The following is a 17418-nucleotide window of genomic DNA, read 5'->3' on the forward strand; positions in this document are numbered from 1 at the left end:
TCATGGTTTCTGTCTAGGCCTGGTCAAGACATGTGTAGAAACGTCAGCATCTCTTTGTGCTGACAGAGAGCCAATAGGAGCGAATCTCCACTAATTAAATGCTCTTTAGCTTCTTGATCAATATAGTAACTCAGAGCGTCTCTACCTCAAACGTGCAGTCCATTATAGTCCATACAAACCATCTGGACGTACCGCACGTCTCAGCGGGCGGGACGCATTGATTTCTTGATAATTAAAGTGTGGACGTGGCTCTGTCTCTAATCTTTAGCGAAGTGGCAGTGTAATTAGCAACAGCATCCAGCACGTATGGCACGCTAACAACTTTACAGACACACAAAACTGCTAAGGACAAACATTTATAAACAACCCGTTTCAGTGCAGTCACCTATAGGTAAACCATTATAAGCCAGTCCTCACTGCGCTAGGCACGTCTAGGTCATGCATTAACTGATAAAATAGCCTTGAATGCAATTTAAGTCACTTTGGATGAAAGCATCTGGCAAATGCATGAAGGCAAAAAGGAAAACATAGCACATTTTCACTATATGATTTCTGTGAAAGAGACAGACGGAACACGAAATGCAGTCATAAAATGGTTCACGTCGCGTCTTTTACGCACTCAAGTTCGTTATTTTAAATGTAGACGATGTCTATTTGGGTCAATGACGTATAAGGATTTTCAACAGGCCGATTTAAAAAAAAAAAAAAAAATAATACCTGTTGCAATTGTTCAAACATTAAGGATGTTGTGTACACAAATTCATATAACATTTTTAATTTAAGTGATTTTAGTGTTTATTCATCTAGATGAATTGGCCATAGCCTTAAAAAAATGTCATGTGGTGTGACGTGATTTATTAATTAATTTCCTTAACATGCTTAACATTTTTTTTACAAGTGCTTAGTAGTTAAAGTGTTTAGAAACAAAGTTTTTGTAAATAATGATCACATTTTTTTGTTCTATAATTTTAGAGTTGCTGCCTTAAATCTAGTTAACAGACTTATTTTTCCTGTAAATCACATAAAACTGATAAAAATGTTTTAAAAATATCATTCACTTAAGCATACTTTATCAGTGATTCATATTTCAGCCACAGAAATAAGATATTTTATTTTAAATTTAATACAGAGATTGCTTTTATTGGTCGCACCACATGATGAGTGGTCGCTCCAAATGACAACGAAGACCTTATATAGTTAAAAATCGATTTAAAGAGATCAATGAACAATGCATTTTATACAAATAGATTCAAACCAAATTTTATACAAAATTCACAGAATTTTCCTGAACACAAACATTTTATAAACATTTTTTTTATATAAAAAATCACATCGCAAACATAAGTGCACCATTTCATTTAACTTGACTTAGAGTTTCTTTCTAACAAATAATAATGTTATATATATATATATACATACAAACAAATATTGTATATAGGTAACATTTGGGGTCAATCGTTTTTTTAAGTAATTAATACTTTTATTAATAAAGGATAAATTAAATTGATAAAAAAGTGACAGTATAGATATTTTGGCTAGAATGTTACAAAAGATGCCATTTAAAATAAATGCTGTTCTTTTAAACTTTCTATTAATCAAATAATCCTGACATATAAAAATTATCACAGTTTCCACAATTTCCAGTAGTAACAAAAATAGTATAACTAAAATCCTCAATCCGGAAATTGAGCGTTAGCTCTAGAGCATAGATCAGCATCGATAATAATCAAGTTTCTTGAGCAGCAAATCATTATATTAGAATGATTTCTGAAGGATCATGTGACACTGAAGACTGGAGTAATGATGCTGAAATAATTTAAAAAATAGATTAAAATAGTTTTAAATAAATAAATAGGCAATAATAAAAACATTACTAATAAATGCATAATTACTAAACTAAAGTTACATGCTATAACTTTTTGTTGCATTTTTCTCATATTGTACAAAGAGTAAACATAAACCGTCTGAAATATAAAAAAAATCCCAAATTGCATAAAATTCTATTCCAAATTATTCCAAAAGGTCAATATAAAATTTAGAATAAAAATATATATTTGTAGAAATAACTTTAATATAATTTTTTTTAAGGTCATACCACATGACATCCAACTTTGGTAACTGCATACCAACCATTACAAAGGTTGTTTTTTTTCCTATTTGAGAGAATTACAAACCTGCTTGTGGCTTCCATGGGTCCTTGGTAAATTGGTATATGATGTAACTTCCTGTGTTTGAATAGTTTTCAACATAAAAGTCCCAAAATGGTAGTTCCTTGATGGTCGCACCACATGATATTTCATAAAATGGACATCATCGGACAAAGTTTGTTTGTATATTATGATGGAAATATAACTACAAATGCTTTGATTTTTTTTTACAGAATTACAAAGCACTTTGGAAATCATGCCAAAGAGTGCAGAAAATATTTTTTTAATAAATTTAGAGTAATTTCAAAGACGTTTTCAAAACAGAAGTTAGGGCCGGACGGTCGAACCACATGATATTTTGACACTTAAAATATCAAAAAAAGTTACAATTAACTATGTTTTTTTAAAAGTTAAAGTGAGTACATACATGGGAGAGGTACTACAAATATACAGTATCTTTTTATGCATTTAAAACCGTTTTTACCTGAACAAATGCAATCGGACAGAAAATTTAGGCGTCATTGACCCATTTACAACATATTTTGGAAGCGTTGACAGGGAACTACACTAACATATTCCACTGGTGGCACTTGCGCTACTAACTTTTTCAGTTACTAGCGCAAAACATGATTTGGTCGCACAAATTATTTATATAGTAAGCCGCTCTGGATAATAATGACCAATAGTGAAACTGTATTGCATACAGATGTGCTTTTTATTTTACTCTCCATCTTTTAAAACACATGCCTTCTTGTTTTCTTTAAAAATGGTTGGGATAGATTTACTGCAATAGAAAATACAGTAGCCTACACAATAAAGTGCTAAATTAATATCTTTTGGATTTCACCATGCTATGGTTGGCACAGATGGGCAGACTTCTGAACTCTTAAGGAAAAGTAAAATAAATATAATATGTCATTGTGAAGCTTCAATGATTCGTGTTTGAATTGTTTTGACGCAGTTACAAATTTGGACAGTCCTGCAATTGAAGGCCCACAGAATTTACAGTAGGGCTGCACGATATTGGTAAAAAAAATGACATTGCGATATTTGATTTTTCTGCGATATATATTGCGATATAAAAACAATTTCACCAGATGACTTGAATAGCTCTACTTGGAAAGAATGAATCATTCTAGAATGACTCTTGAGTTCAGTGTTGGACAGATCAGTTGTTATTTTAACCATTCATTAAAGTGAATCGGTTCAAAGGAGTCAGTTCGCGAATCGGACGTGTCATTAACGGACCACGGCACACGTTGTGTGATTATCCAGGCAGTTTAGGACATCGCACAAGATTTGTCTCAACACAGAAAACATTTCATCACCAGATAGATTTTTTGTTTTGTCTATTGAAAGAGTGGTTTATGCCATCTGAATGTGTGGAAAGCTTTTCAGAGAAGATGAGGCAACGTTATTTTAGCACAATTCACAACCAGTGGTAGTTCAGAAAAAAAAAAAACTTCGGTCTTCCGACCTTTTACCATCGTGTATTCTCAAAGATATTCAGTCAACTCAATTCATTATTATGAGCGAGGGAGGGAGAGAGAGCGCGCGCGCGACTGGGGCTTTCACTCTCTCTGCTCGTTCTCTCAGTTAAACAAGCGCGAATCCGCGAAGCCAACTTGATGTGTTGAATGCTCAGAGCGCGTTATAAAACTTATTCTTAAAATACACATTTCTGTTTTAATAAATGCTCATAGTAAATCATAGCATATTGCCTAAAACATTAGGTAGGTACAAAAATAATCAGACGGTGATACATTTGCGACCCATTAAAAATTAGGGTCGCAATGGCATTTCAAAAGGTCGCATATGCGACCATTTTGGTCGCAGTGTAGTTCCCTGGTTGATCATTGTAGCCACTAGCCAATCACAGACATAAATGTTGAGCGTGTGAACACATTAGGCCAATCAGAGGTGTTTAAAATCCGCTCAACAGTGCTCGAAATGCTAGGTTGGAAATGCTGGTGTCATCACATTTTTTTAAATGTTAAAATACCCAAGTCGGCACCTTTGACAACACTTTCCCACGTTTATTTTAAGGAAGCAGCTGGTAAACACTGAGATGTTCCCAGGTTTAAATAAAAGAGGTTGGCAAATTTTTGACATGCAAGTCAATAAGCAGTTAAATGTGTCAGTTTACACACAAAGACAAGTTTAAGCTTTTAAAAAAGTATAAGCATAAAATGTTAAAATTAATTAAAATGTTCAATTTAATTTATAGACTGAATAAATGTTGCGCTGTTTTCTAAAAGTTTGGACTTTAATAAAGAAAAAAAAAACTGCACTTGACCTTTTCACGGTCATTTTTTTTCCTGTATAGACAGATATCGTGATGTACCATTATAGGACTGTCTAGCAATATATTGATTATGGCAGAATTGGTGTATCGTGAGATTCCCACCCCTATTGCACAGTAGAATGTACTTCGTTAATAATAACACTAGGGCTGTCGCGGTGTAGGAATTTCCCTTGCGGTAATTTTGAGTGGCTCAACAGCGCGATATGCGGTTTAACCGCCATTTATTTATTTATTTATATTTATTTGTTGCTATATAAATGTGTTATGATGTGGTCAGCATACACAAAAACAATGTAACCAATGTAACCGAAACTAAACAGCGTCTCTGCGCATTGAAAGACTGTCACTCAGCGTGCAGTTGTTACGCCAACGGACTGTCTTTGAGTCATTAAATCGTTCATTCAACGAAAACGTTCAAAAAAGCTGGTTCCTTAAATGATAGATGTAATGAAACAAGGTGTTAATTTTTTTTTTAACTTTGAGCTCCACTTTTCAAGGCTCAGCTGGCCAGCAATGCTTCGCTTTTGGGCAAAGCTGAAGCGATGCTTCACTTAATAGAGACCAATGGCATTGATTAAATGCGTGACTCGCTGCTTTCCACCCACGGCTTCCTCGCGCTGTGAAATGCTGACCAGCGCTGACGCCATTCATGGTAAATACCCTTAAACGTTAAAAGGATGGTAGCCTACAACAAATATTCCGCTTTCCTTGGAAACGGCAACCTTTTCACGAATATACATGACTTCAAAAACAGACGCAGGTAATCGCACGCGCTCAGTCGATCACATTCACTGTCTGTTTAAGCTTAAGTCCAAATCCACGAATTCTCAGTACAAATCACCATGATAAACAGTCTTGTTATCATTATTAACTTATTTAACATTCAATACACACGGTACAAACCACGAAGGGTGGCCTTTTGAAAAAAGAAAACGCGGTTCGCGGATGCTGCGGTTGGCCTGTCAGTAGCGCGGTACTGCAATATTGTGGTTATCGCGACAGCCCTAAATAACACTAATTCTGTTTATTTATTATTCCTTATAGGATGTTTCATTTTCATCAAAACTTAATTTTGTACATAACAGTAAACCTGTTTCGCAACACTTTGACTGCCATTAAAAATAAAAGGAATTGTTCAAATTTCATTTGCTAACATTTTAAAATATTAAATGTTTATGCATTCATCCGATTACCACATTATTTTTGATAATACTAAACCATAAAACAGAATCCAGAAAAATAAAAAATTGTATTAATTAAATAGATAAAACATTATTTTTCATTATTAAAATTGAATTAAACCATTACAATGGAATCCAGAAACATCAAAACAAAAAAACTAAATTTAGGGAAAGAAATACCAGATTTCCTGCCTTAGCTTTAAAGATAAATATTGGCTATAAAAAGCCTTATTTACATTTTCTGAAGCCGCATCAAGTCTGTCAGCACAAAGACATCAGAGTGTCTCTTTATAACTCAAACAAACATGCGTGCCTCCATATTTAGAAAGTGCTAATCAGTCCAACTATATCAGCTCACTTCCTTACTGCACTCCTAATGTGACACCACATATCAAGATGATCTAGAGGTGATTTGCATTTTTAAACCTGTGCAGAGTTCAACAGAAAGGTTTGCTGACATGAGACGAGCTGAAAATGGCAGTGCATAAAATAGCTTTAAAGGCTGGCATTGTAGGGTGCAACAGATTTGTTGTTATATTGAGATATGTGGGTCATGTGTTAAAAAAACAAACAAAGGGATAAATGTGCACTACAGTCGTGCTCGGCGCTGTGATTTGATGTCGTTCAAAAAGAGATACCTGAAATCTACAGTGCAAAATGATTCTGAAATACGCTGGCCAGCTGTGGGTGAGACTAAATACAAATCAGACAATTCATTCAAAACAGATAACGCACAATGATCACGATCCAAAAGTCGACTTCAGGATAATGTCAACACAGCCAGATGGCCAACATCTTCTCAAGACAAACAAATAAGAAACGGCAAACATCTGACAGCAAAACCTACCTAACTGACAGACGGGGCTTTTCTGAGATGCAAAAAAAAAAAAAAAAACTTGCGCAAGAGCATAATATGATGCGGTCAAGATCTAAACCCCTAGTTAACATCTAACCCTATGAGTGTTTACAGTCCATCTGAGACAAAAACAACACTCAATCTTACATGACACACAACTAATTTTATACATTTGTGCACATTTCTGACTTCATGCATATGCATTTGTTTAGAAGTGGTGTTTGAAATTCTAGCATTGCCTTTTATGAAGCCCCAAAATGCTGCTGCATACGCCTAGTACGCCCCAAAATGCTGCTGTACACGCTTATGATGCCCAGAAATGCTGCTTCACACGCTTATGATGCCCCACAATGCTGCTGCATATGCTTATAATGCCCCAAAATGCTGCTTCACTCGCTTATGATGCCCCAAAATGCTGCAGCATGTGCCCATGAGGCCCCAAAATGATGCTGCACCTATTGTTTCTCAAAAATGCTGCTACACACACCCATGGATGGCCAAAAATATTGCATACACCTTTAACACCCCAAAATGGAGCATGTAAAATGCCCCCTTCCCCCCCCCAAAAAAATGTATATACACATGATTCACGCAAAAATGCACGCATGTGATGCTCTAAATCTGTAGCAGCATGTGTCCATGACACCCCAAACTTAATGCATGCATTTATGGTGAAATAAGATGTGGTCTGCCATGCCCTCGTAAACCAAAATATAAGCAGAATTGTGTTGGTGGCCCATAAATTCTGCATGATGCTCTAAAAAGGCCCCTGCTTCTCCACACAATGGCCAAAAATGCTGCATGAACACATGAAGCGCGTGAATAATGTCTAGTTAGGCAACTCACTAGGGAATGAGACACAGCCCAGAAAGGCTCTGAAAGCGAAACGAAAATTTTGTGCGGCATAGGCACACTAGCACGTGCTCCCGGCGTTTCACCATAACAACAACAACAATAACATCGCCGATGATGATGATGGTTTGATAAGCATGATGAAGGATGATGAAGGTTATGATAACTCACATTCTCGGAAGCTGCAGGGGTGGCGCCCCCCGCCGCAGAAACACCCCGTCCACGAACACCCCGTTTTTCCCCAGACAGCGCAGATAAAACTCTCCTCCGCCCGGGCCCGAGCCCGTGTCCTCGGCCGCCGCGGTGAAGATCTCCAGGTGCCGGCGGGAGATGAAGCTCGAGTGGCCCATGCTAACGTCCACCGAACCCTGCGACGAGTTCCGACCCACCGTCACCGAGCGCTTCTTCATCACATATTCAAACTCGCGGCCCTCCAAACGAGCCACCGCTGCCATCTTTATCTTTCCGCACACGGAACGGGGCACGATATGAATATGAAGGGAAAATATGAAACGTTAAACGTGCCCGACCGGAGACACCAGCATCAGCAGCGGCGGCGACTCGACCCACCGCCGCGATACACCAGAGAGAAAGGGAAGGAGGATTAGCAAATCAAAGCCCTTTGGAGGAGGGGGTTCTGAGATTGACGGGTGCGGCGACAAATTAGAGGCGCTCTAAGGAATGCGGTAATTCAATCGCAGCCAATGAGCTAAAAAACATGGACGGTTTGACGGATGAAGGTCGGTTGCGCTGTGCCTCAACACGCATGTACGTGGAGAGTTGTAAACAGTGGACTGGAAATTTGTGTTAAGGACGTGAAATGGTTTTTATAACAAATAAATAAATATAATATTACAATAAGAAAGTATCGAATACAAATAAAATAGGGATTTATAGAATACAATATTTTAAATACAAATAAATTCTTGTAATAGAGTAACTATTAAATTTTATTCATATAAATTGTTGTTTTTATTCATATTTTTCTTACTGTTTATGTTTTCCCCTCTGTGTGTGTGCGCGCCTATTTATGCGTTGGGAATATTGCACGTGCATCAATTCTGCCGATTAAAGTACATTAAAAGTAAAATTTTATTTTATACCAGGGTCATGGGCAGATGTTGAACATTTTAATGTTTAAACCATTTTAACAATGTTGCCACAATGAATTAATGTGACATGCAATTTGTATAATCCTTCACTGATCTTCAATCAAAAAAAGCTTATAATAATTTATCTTTATAAACTAAAAATAAAGTGTATCTCTTGAGTGGGGGGAAAATACTCTTATCTATTGTCCTGTATATTTGAAAACAGATTAACCCTAGAGCAGAATCCCACTGAAATCCACTCCGTGTTTTATGGTTCTCCGCGTCTGCAGTCGCCGAATCCCCCACAATCCTCAGCGCCCGTCAGCGTGTGTGTTTTGAGTATGGAGGTCATGAAAACAAACGCGTTTTTTTGCCTCGTTTTAAGCGCGAACCCCCCCTCCTTAAACTACACGTAGAAAGACGCTCTATACGTTCAGCAGACGTAATTTCCACAACGAAGTGCACGCGCACAGGGAGATGCGCTAGCATACGCGCAGAACATGTGCTCGTGCAGGGTGACGTCATCTCTTCCTGGTGTTTGTAAACAGTGCTCTATGGGTGTGAGCTGCCCGGGAGCGTTCACGATCACACCCCGTTACACCCGTAAACGGCTCTGAGAGGAAGCACATGCTGTTTGTGGAACAATGGAGAATCTTGTCCTGCATAATCACTTTCACACGTACCACAATTGATTCACTTGTTTATTTTACAGTAGGAAGTATATAGTAGAACCATGCTTATGGAAACACACTAGGGTATTTTTTTTTAGACATATGCTGTCTTTGTTACCTTGTTATTTTAGCATATACCATGATTCTTTAAGCAGGGGTTTTGTATGTTCTATGAAGGCAAATGTAACACCTTTTCAAGACCTTTCTGAGACCAAGTAAAGATAAATTGTGAGCAAAATACGAGCAATATGTTTTCTAAATATAAATGCTTAGGGAGAAACACAATGAGTTGTTCCAACAGATCTCCATACTATATTTGAATTACTTTTACACAAAAAAGTAGCTTATGGTTTCAACACCTACTCCCAACTACATGAATATGCAACTTACTTTTACTTCTAATCACACTGCAAAAAAGCGCTGCTCTTCCTCAGTATTTGTCTTGTTTTCCAATGCAAATGCCTAAATATCATGATCGATTTTATGATAAAAAATCAACAGATATCTGCCAATGGGCTTAGTTCAAGCAAAAACTAGTTTTTATAACTCATTGACACATACTTGGTCTTGTTTTAAGCATAAACCAAGCCAAAAAAAATCAAGAATTTATATCATTTTGCATCTCAAGCAAATGTATTTTGATTTTAGGATGTTCAGATCAACACATACACACACTCACATACTTTGGGAACACTATGGAAATGTAATGTCCAAACTTTAAATATATATCTGGTAGTTTGCAGTTTTGCACCAAGTGTAAACAACAACAAAAACATCTTGCTTATATGCAAGTGGTAATAAATGCAATTCACATAAAGTCTACATATAAGTGAAGTGCTTTTTGTATAAAGCGTATATTGCCTGAGAAAGTCTGTGCGAAAAGCTTGGTAATTGCCTATTTCTTTGTTCATGACTAGTCAGTTGTACATCCGCCACTAGAGGGAGACTTTACGCTGTTGTCATTTATTTAGGAGGATGTGGTGATGATAGCCTTCCCAATGAAACAACCCTTCAAACTGTTTATTTGACAGCAGTTCAGTCCTCATGAACCTCTTTCAAATGACCAGTCGTGGAACAAAAAAAACTGCAGACCGAGAGGCTGACACCTGCTAATAAAGCCTGATACACTACATTTATCATTCTTTTATCCAACGTGAGGTCAGGTGTCAGTTGATTGTGTGTCACCTAACACAATACACATCCAAACAATAGGACAGGACACACTGTTTAATTATCCAGATGAGCAAACGTGTTGAGTTTTTATGAATTGATCACAAACCGACTGCATAAAAGAAAAAATGGAGAAGTGTGATTTCATTCGCTGTCAATGAAACATCAGAAACAAATTTCTATTAGCACTGACTAAGCAGTGGAAGTAAACACTTATGAGGTGCTTTTGTAATGTATTGAGACACATACAACATACATGACACAATGTTTGTTTTGCTTGTAGATTATTCTGTTATTTATTTGCATATTATGCCTGAAAATCAATAAAAAGGGCCAACCAAAAGTAAGTGTTCTGTATTTCATTGATCACAAAATCATTACAGCCACAGAATGATTGTAGGACAGATTAATGCTTTATTTAGCTTGAACACTACAAGTGAACTACATCACAGTTATGGGCAAAAAAACAACATTTCTACACATCCATCTGTATTAAAAACCATTTATTTTAAAGGAAAACATTTATTCTTATAAAGATAATCACAGAAAATGAGTAGCAAAACCAAAACAATTTAATAACTATTGACCTGAAGAATGAAAGCTGCATCATATACTTGGATATTTACGAGCAATTTCACACTGATAGCCATGCAAAATGGCTCTATATCAATAATTCAAGCGCTTTTCACGTACCTTTTCATAAACATGGCTGTTTTCATGGGTTTTCCAGGACAAAAAGTCAAATTCAAGCACTTTAAGCACCTTGTACGAACCCTGTCATATAGAACTTACTTTTAAATTAGTAAATTCAAGTTCAAATGTAGTACCGTCTCAGACAGTGAATACTTCAATTTACAGTAACTGTCCACGTCCAGCACAACTGGTCATCTTGTACTTATACATCTATACTTGTTTTTTTCACCTCTACATGGACACAATGCCAGTGACAATACCTGCAAAACAGACAAAATGTTATTTAAAGTCCCTTTAAAGCAAGTCATTTCAGTCGGCGGCCATCTTTAAAACGCTAATTCAGTCATGCAAGTGCAGCTTGTGTCTCTTTGAATGGGGAAACATCAAATTCTCCAAAGTTGTTCACCAAGCAAACGCTTAAATTTCATATATGAAATCACCAATGAAATCCGACAACAACTGTCTCTGTTCAGTTAATGCAGGTTTTTTTGTCATGATTTGAGCGTTTAGAAACTAAGTCTGAGCTTCCTGTGTAACTAAATGTGTAAATACGTCTGTGACACAAAAATATAACTGACTGTATGGAATATTAATAAAATCTAAATAAAATATGCAAAATAAATATGCCTGGTAATAGTACAATAGAAAAATCTCTTACCACCGTCGTCTTCGTGTTCAAAATATCTTTAAAGGAAATGTAGCGAGGTTCCACAGATTTTCCCATTGGTCCTCACAGATCCTCTTTCCACCAATGGCAGAACCCTTTAGCCACGCCCCCCATCTTTCACTCCACCAATAACAGAGACCGCTCAACACGCCTTTTCAACACTGCTCAAAATCCGTTTAGAATCCGATCGTATTTAGCAAGTGTGAATGTCGAAAAAACATCACATGAAATGCAATTTGTATAAATCAGTTTCAAGCTACATTCATGTGTTTGAATCCTATTCAAATCGCATTTCTGGAAATCCGTTTCAGTCTGACTGCTCCCATTGGATTTCACATGGTTTATGCGAGTTTCTCACGCCACGATAATCGTAATGTCAGATGTTGTCATAGGAAACATGCTGAATGTCACTGTAGAAACAAGATTGTAAATTACAATGGCCAATAGATGGAAGAGGCACAGCATTTTGATAATTCTTATATGATGCATGCAGCTTTTAGTTCATTTTTAACTCATAGACTACATAGAAATTTGAATGCGTCACACTTAAAGGCCTAGTGAAGGCAAAAGGGACATAATTGCGCCATTTTACCGTTTCTAGTTTAAAGTAAGCAGCGTGTCAAAACAACAGTGCATTTCAAGTCGTTTACCGTAATGGTCTTTTGGTGCTACATCTTCTAATATTTTGATCTAGAGCCAAACACACTTAATTCAAGCCCTTCCGCTTCTGTGCGTGTTGCTTCTCTCTCCCGCTAAAGACGTAAAGCACCGCATAAAGACGCAGATGAAGCTGGTTATTTTAACAGCAGAAACACGTTGAGCAGCAGAATAGATACTTTAGCTAAAACGCTGCAGAAAATGAGAATACAGCAAATAGTTATTTTTATCTGTAATAAAAACTCAGACTGTTTAACTATACCAGGTTTGACAAGTTAATGTGTAGCATGCATTTAGCATTATTAATCAGCATAGTAAGAGCATTTCAATAAAAACAACTTAAGACTGTTCATACATTTTTTTTTATCAGTTACATAAAAACTGAGATTGGCCTACTTTGATACTGAAAAGTAAGACTGACTCCCCCTGACCAAATGCTAGTGGGTCGTACTAAAACGTAAGACACTGTCTTTCACTGTAAAACCCAACAAGTTTATAGCCTCAATTTTATAAAAAACAATAGTTATGAGTACTCTGAACTTATTTTAATTGAGTCCACTAAAACAATGATATTCCTTAAAGGTACAATATGTAAGAATTTTGCAGTAAAATATCCAAAAACCACTAGAATAATGTTATACATTTTGTTTAGTTGATGACTTACAATATCCCAAATATTTCCAACTATTTGTAAATCTTGTGAAAATTGCGAGGAAACGGGACCAAGGAAACGGGACGTGTGAGCAGGGGTGAGGAGTCGCCAGTCAATGACGTCATATCCGCGTTACCCTCGGTTTCCGCCAGGTTTGACCTCGCACTGCCATAGTAACCATGGCGACAGACGTGGACAACTGAGTTATGCCCATTATGCCTAGCAGGACGCTCACGCTGTTGTTGTTTTGTTCAAACATTATGGACAAGCAGACTTTGAGACAAAAAAAGGACTAAAATGAAGATCAGGATCTTTCGAGATGCCGAGAGCTCCACGTCCGCGACGTGTTGCATGTACTTTATTAGACAGGTGAGCAAATGTACATAAAACTAATCAATGTTAAATAGTTCAACATGATGAAATGTTAGAATATGATCTGTATGTTATTCTAATGTTGATCTAGCTTAGTTAGTCTCATACAGCCAACTTACAACCTAACTAACAACATTCAACACACTCAAATGCCGTTTAGTGTGATAGTGTAACTGTTAGAGCAAGTGAAACAGCGCTGCATTACCTCAAGTTTAATTCGTCTAATAAACTGACCTATGTGAGTATTAATCCAGCACTTGCGTGTAGTTCAGTAGAATGAAATGTCCTTATTCCTTTATATCCGCGGGACTCGCGTTGCGTGTGGCGCTCGTATACGTCTAGCAATCGCGCCCTGCTTCATACCACAGTCATGTTAAAAACATCAATGTATTCACTCATCCAGAAAAGATCAATCAGCTTGACGTCAAGATCCATAATTACGCTTAATGTGGAATATACGTCATCAATATAAACATCTTTGTTATTGTAAGAGGTTAGCTACCCCTGGTGGCAAAAAATCCTTACATATTGTACCTTTAATACACAATTAAACTTTGCACTGCATTTAAATACTTTATATAGCTAAAACTTCACTATATTGAGTAAAAACAGTGAAATGACAAACTTTAAATGAACTCAGAGTGCTTGCAGGTATGGCTGTGTTTATGCAACCGGCCCCTATTCTAACCTTTTTATATTCATATACAGTTAGAGTAATATTTACCTTTTTGTTGGTAAATATTTGCCAAAATTCCACTGCTTTTCTCATCATTGATGACTATTTGGAGTGCAATGAAGATTTTTACTTTTACAAAGTACTACGGCAACCCCGAAGGAAATGTGTAACGGTTCCAAAAATGTATTGTGGAACTTGGAACTTTAATTTAAAACCCCTGCTCTATAGCATCTTGTCATTCCACAAAAAGTTCTTTACGGTTTTTTGTTCTTTAGATTTTTAAAATGTTGTTGGGAGGAGGGCGGCCCAATTTGAGGCTTTTTGCAACTGACTTTTTTGTCCAAAAACTCCACAATTGTGTAGCGTCATTACGATTATTTATCATCCCCAGATCCTACCCAATCCCAAATCTTAAAATCAAACATGTTTGATGTTTATGACTTTTGATCGGCTGCCTTTGATGGGATACCCGCAATAGCCAATGAGAGCGAGCAAGCGTCACCAACTGGATGGTTCTTCTATGGCATCACTGTGTAAACCCCCTTTTGAAACCTGTATTTTTAAGAGTGTAGTGACTAAAGTCATGTGTGTTTTCAGAATTTCTTCTATATATTTCTTCTATATGCCACATCACAAGTGGCCACCATAATATAAGTGCTCTGAAGCAAATTAAAGTCAGTGAGCAAGTATGAATAAAATGGTGAAAGATTAAATCAGTAAATTGTCAGTAAAGGGACAGTGAGAAATGTTCATTCTAGAGATTATTCGATTGCACAAAAACCAGTATACGCCCCTGTGAACGAGATGAGTCATTAAATATTTTTGGTTAATTTAGCCCAAAGAGAAAGCCTGAAAACATTAAATGTATATAAACCATAAAACTTCCATTAAGATGTCATGAGGTCTTCAGAGCAAAAATGTATTGAACAAGCGGGAATTATTGGATTACGCCATTATATTAGTTTGCTCATTAATTATGTGGATCATTCGAAATACAATCTTTATGTGATGAAATATATCTTGTTTGGTTGGCCTCATCCCATTATCACTGCCATTAGCATCTCTTCTTCTTTAAGGCTTGTCTTTCTCTCACACACGCATCGTTTGCTCTTTGGGCCTCATTGTGGTATTTTCTGTGTCTACCGATGTCCACTAGGATGCACAATCGCATGGGTTATTAAGATAAAGAGTGTAGACATCAATATTCAGCACTCCAGAAAGCCTTGCCGACAATTACATTGGAAAGCCCTTACAGAAACCATTTAGGAAACCCGTGTTTTAACGCTACTGGGAGACTGTGGCAAAACGACAGCATCTCACTTACGCAGAATGGCATTTCAGAAGCTTTTACAAGAAACTACAAAACATATTCCAACCCCAAACTGTAAAAAAAAAAAAAAAAAAGAAAAAAAATCATTTCAGAAGGGGTGTGCAATATGAATCGATTACACATCCTGACATACGCGTCATTCTTGAAACATTTATTTTTAAAACGTGAATCATTTTCAGTCAATAATTGATTTAAAATGCTAGGAATTGAATGAACCGTGATTCAATAGCAATATAATGCTTTAAATATATAAACATTAAATTATTGCATGCACGAATAAGTCACAACTCTCGTGATATGAGCTGAACTGATATGCATGATATTTTAGGGAAGTCCATCCATGGAAGAATTGTGTTTAATGCACCTAGAACACTGTAATAAGGTTGTGTAGCTTATACATGAACACTATTCTCCACAATAATTAACATAAACCAATATTTAAGTGAGTATTAGCTGCGTTTCCACTGTCGGGCCAGGGCTAACAGCGAGCCGAGCCGAGTCAGTGGCCTCGGGCCTCAAGTTTCCACTGCCGGGCCAGTAGCCCCGCAACGCTGCCCTAAACCCCGCCCTAACACGCCTTTCTGGATCAAACGTCATATAACCCAACCCATTTCAGCGGGTATTATGAATTTATTTATTTTTTAAGTTAGGAAGATAGCTTGTATATTAACTCACCAGCCGTGGCTGCAATAGTGTCCCGACTTGTCTCGCGAGTCGCCACTAACAGAGGGACGTTGACCAGTGTTGCCAACTTAGCAATTTTGTTGCTAGATTTAGCAACTTTTTTGACTACCTTAGCAACTTTTTTTCCAAAAAGCACCCAAAAAGCAATTTTTTACATTTATTTGGCAAGTTTAGCAACTTTTGGAAAGTGACTAATCCAAACCACATTCGTACAAGCCAGCTAAATAGACTGAGCGGTTCATTCATAATTCCTTAAGATCACTGTGGAAATCGCTGTGAAAACCAAAAGACAAAATACAACAAGCACAGGGGCGGGGCCATAGACATAATAAAACGCCCTTTTGGCCACTGGAGCGTACGTCAACGGCGCCGCCATATTGCAGAGGGCAACTTTCCAAAACCTCTCATTACAGGAATTGAGAAAAATGCCTGCTTCATGTGCTGCTTGGGGCTATACAAATCGCCACACAATTGAAAACAGGTCTTGGGGATTTTACAAGCAAATCTAAACTAGCATTTCAAATAATACGTATAACATAATGGCATAGTTTTGCGTTGCGATTACGTAATTACGTCATAGCGCAATGAGGTCACAACGTCATTTAGCAACTTTTAGCAACAAATCGATCTGCCTTTAGCAACTTCCCCTGAAAACTAGTTGGCAACAGTGACGGTGACCCAGCACACCGTCCATCAAGTCGAACCATGGAAAGTTTCTTCTCTGAGCTCCGCTTTGTCCATTGTGCGTTTTAATCACCTTGTACAATACTGCGCCCGCAACTTTTTTATTTTTTCCCGAACTTGAAGCGTTGTTCGCTGAACGCTTAGCTTAGAATATTCAGCAACGATGTATTTTATAACGTCCTCGTTTCTTCACACGCCGTCAAATTGACGTTGTACCCTTTCTTCTGCCCAAATGTTCAGAAGAGCTTTGGTATCTTCGACAGACCAGTACAGGCGATTGTCCAATTCGAGCAGCGATTATTTTGCGCGATATAAAAAAGTGAAATGTGCATCTTGCCACCTTTGCCGCAGACCACAACTTTCCCTAACACCGATAAACTCCGCCTTTTACCTTGCCCACACCTCTAGCCCGAGCTGGCCCGCTTTGGCCCAAGGTATTCGATGGGCCAGAAATGGCCGACTGGCCGTTGGCCCTGAGTAAGCCCCGATCAAGCCCCGGAAGTGACAGTGGAAACGCGACTGGCCCTGGCACGCACTAGCACGGCTCGGCCCTGGCCCGGCAGTGGAAACGCGGCTAATGTTAGTTAATGTATAAAGCATATTTTTTATAAGATATTAAATAAAGTGATGTAGAATCATTTGTAAGACTGGGAAACTGGAGGACCATTTGAACTCACTCTCGTGCATTACCAAGATGGTCTCACCCCCCTCATCCTGATCTACATCTCTT

General features: G+C 37.5%; 2 protein-coding genes across 7 annotated transcripts in view; one reads left to right on the plus strand and one right to left on the minus strand.

The window, feature by feature from the left end:
• The window catches only part of LOC143710998 (MIF4G domain-containing protein B), a 1123636-nt gene that overhangs the window by 72467 nt on the left and 1033751 nt on the right, over positions 1-17418 (plus strand). The window lies entirely within an intron of this gene.
• The window catches only part of foxk2b (forkhead box K2b), a 54351-nt gene that overhangs the window by 19798 nt on the left and 17135 nt on the right, over positions 1-17418 (minus strand). The window contains exon 1 of one of the 5 annotated variants that reach the window (XM_077202234.1): positions 7513-7937. The exons of the other annotated variants lie outside the window; for them this stretch is intronic. Coding sequence (XP_077058349.1) covers positions 7513-7796 — 284 coding nt within the window. The 5' untranslated portion in view covers positions 7797-7937. Of the gene's footprint in view, positions 1-7512; positions 7938-17418 lie in introns of those variants that run through there. 5 annotated transcript variants of the gene reach the window in all.

The sequence above is a fragment of the Siphateles boraxobius genome, unplaced genomic scaffold, assembly GCF_051911475.1.
Source record: "Siphateles boraxobius isolate OS27281-9 unplaced genomic scaffold, OSU_SipBor_1 49, whole genome shotgun sequence".
NCBI classification, from domain to species: Eukaryota; Metazoa; Chordata; class Actinopteri; order Cypriniformes; family Leuciscidae; genus Siphateles; species Siphateles boraxobius.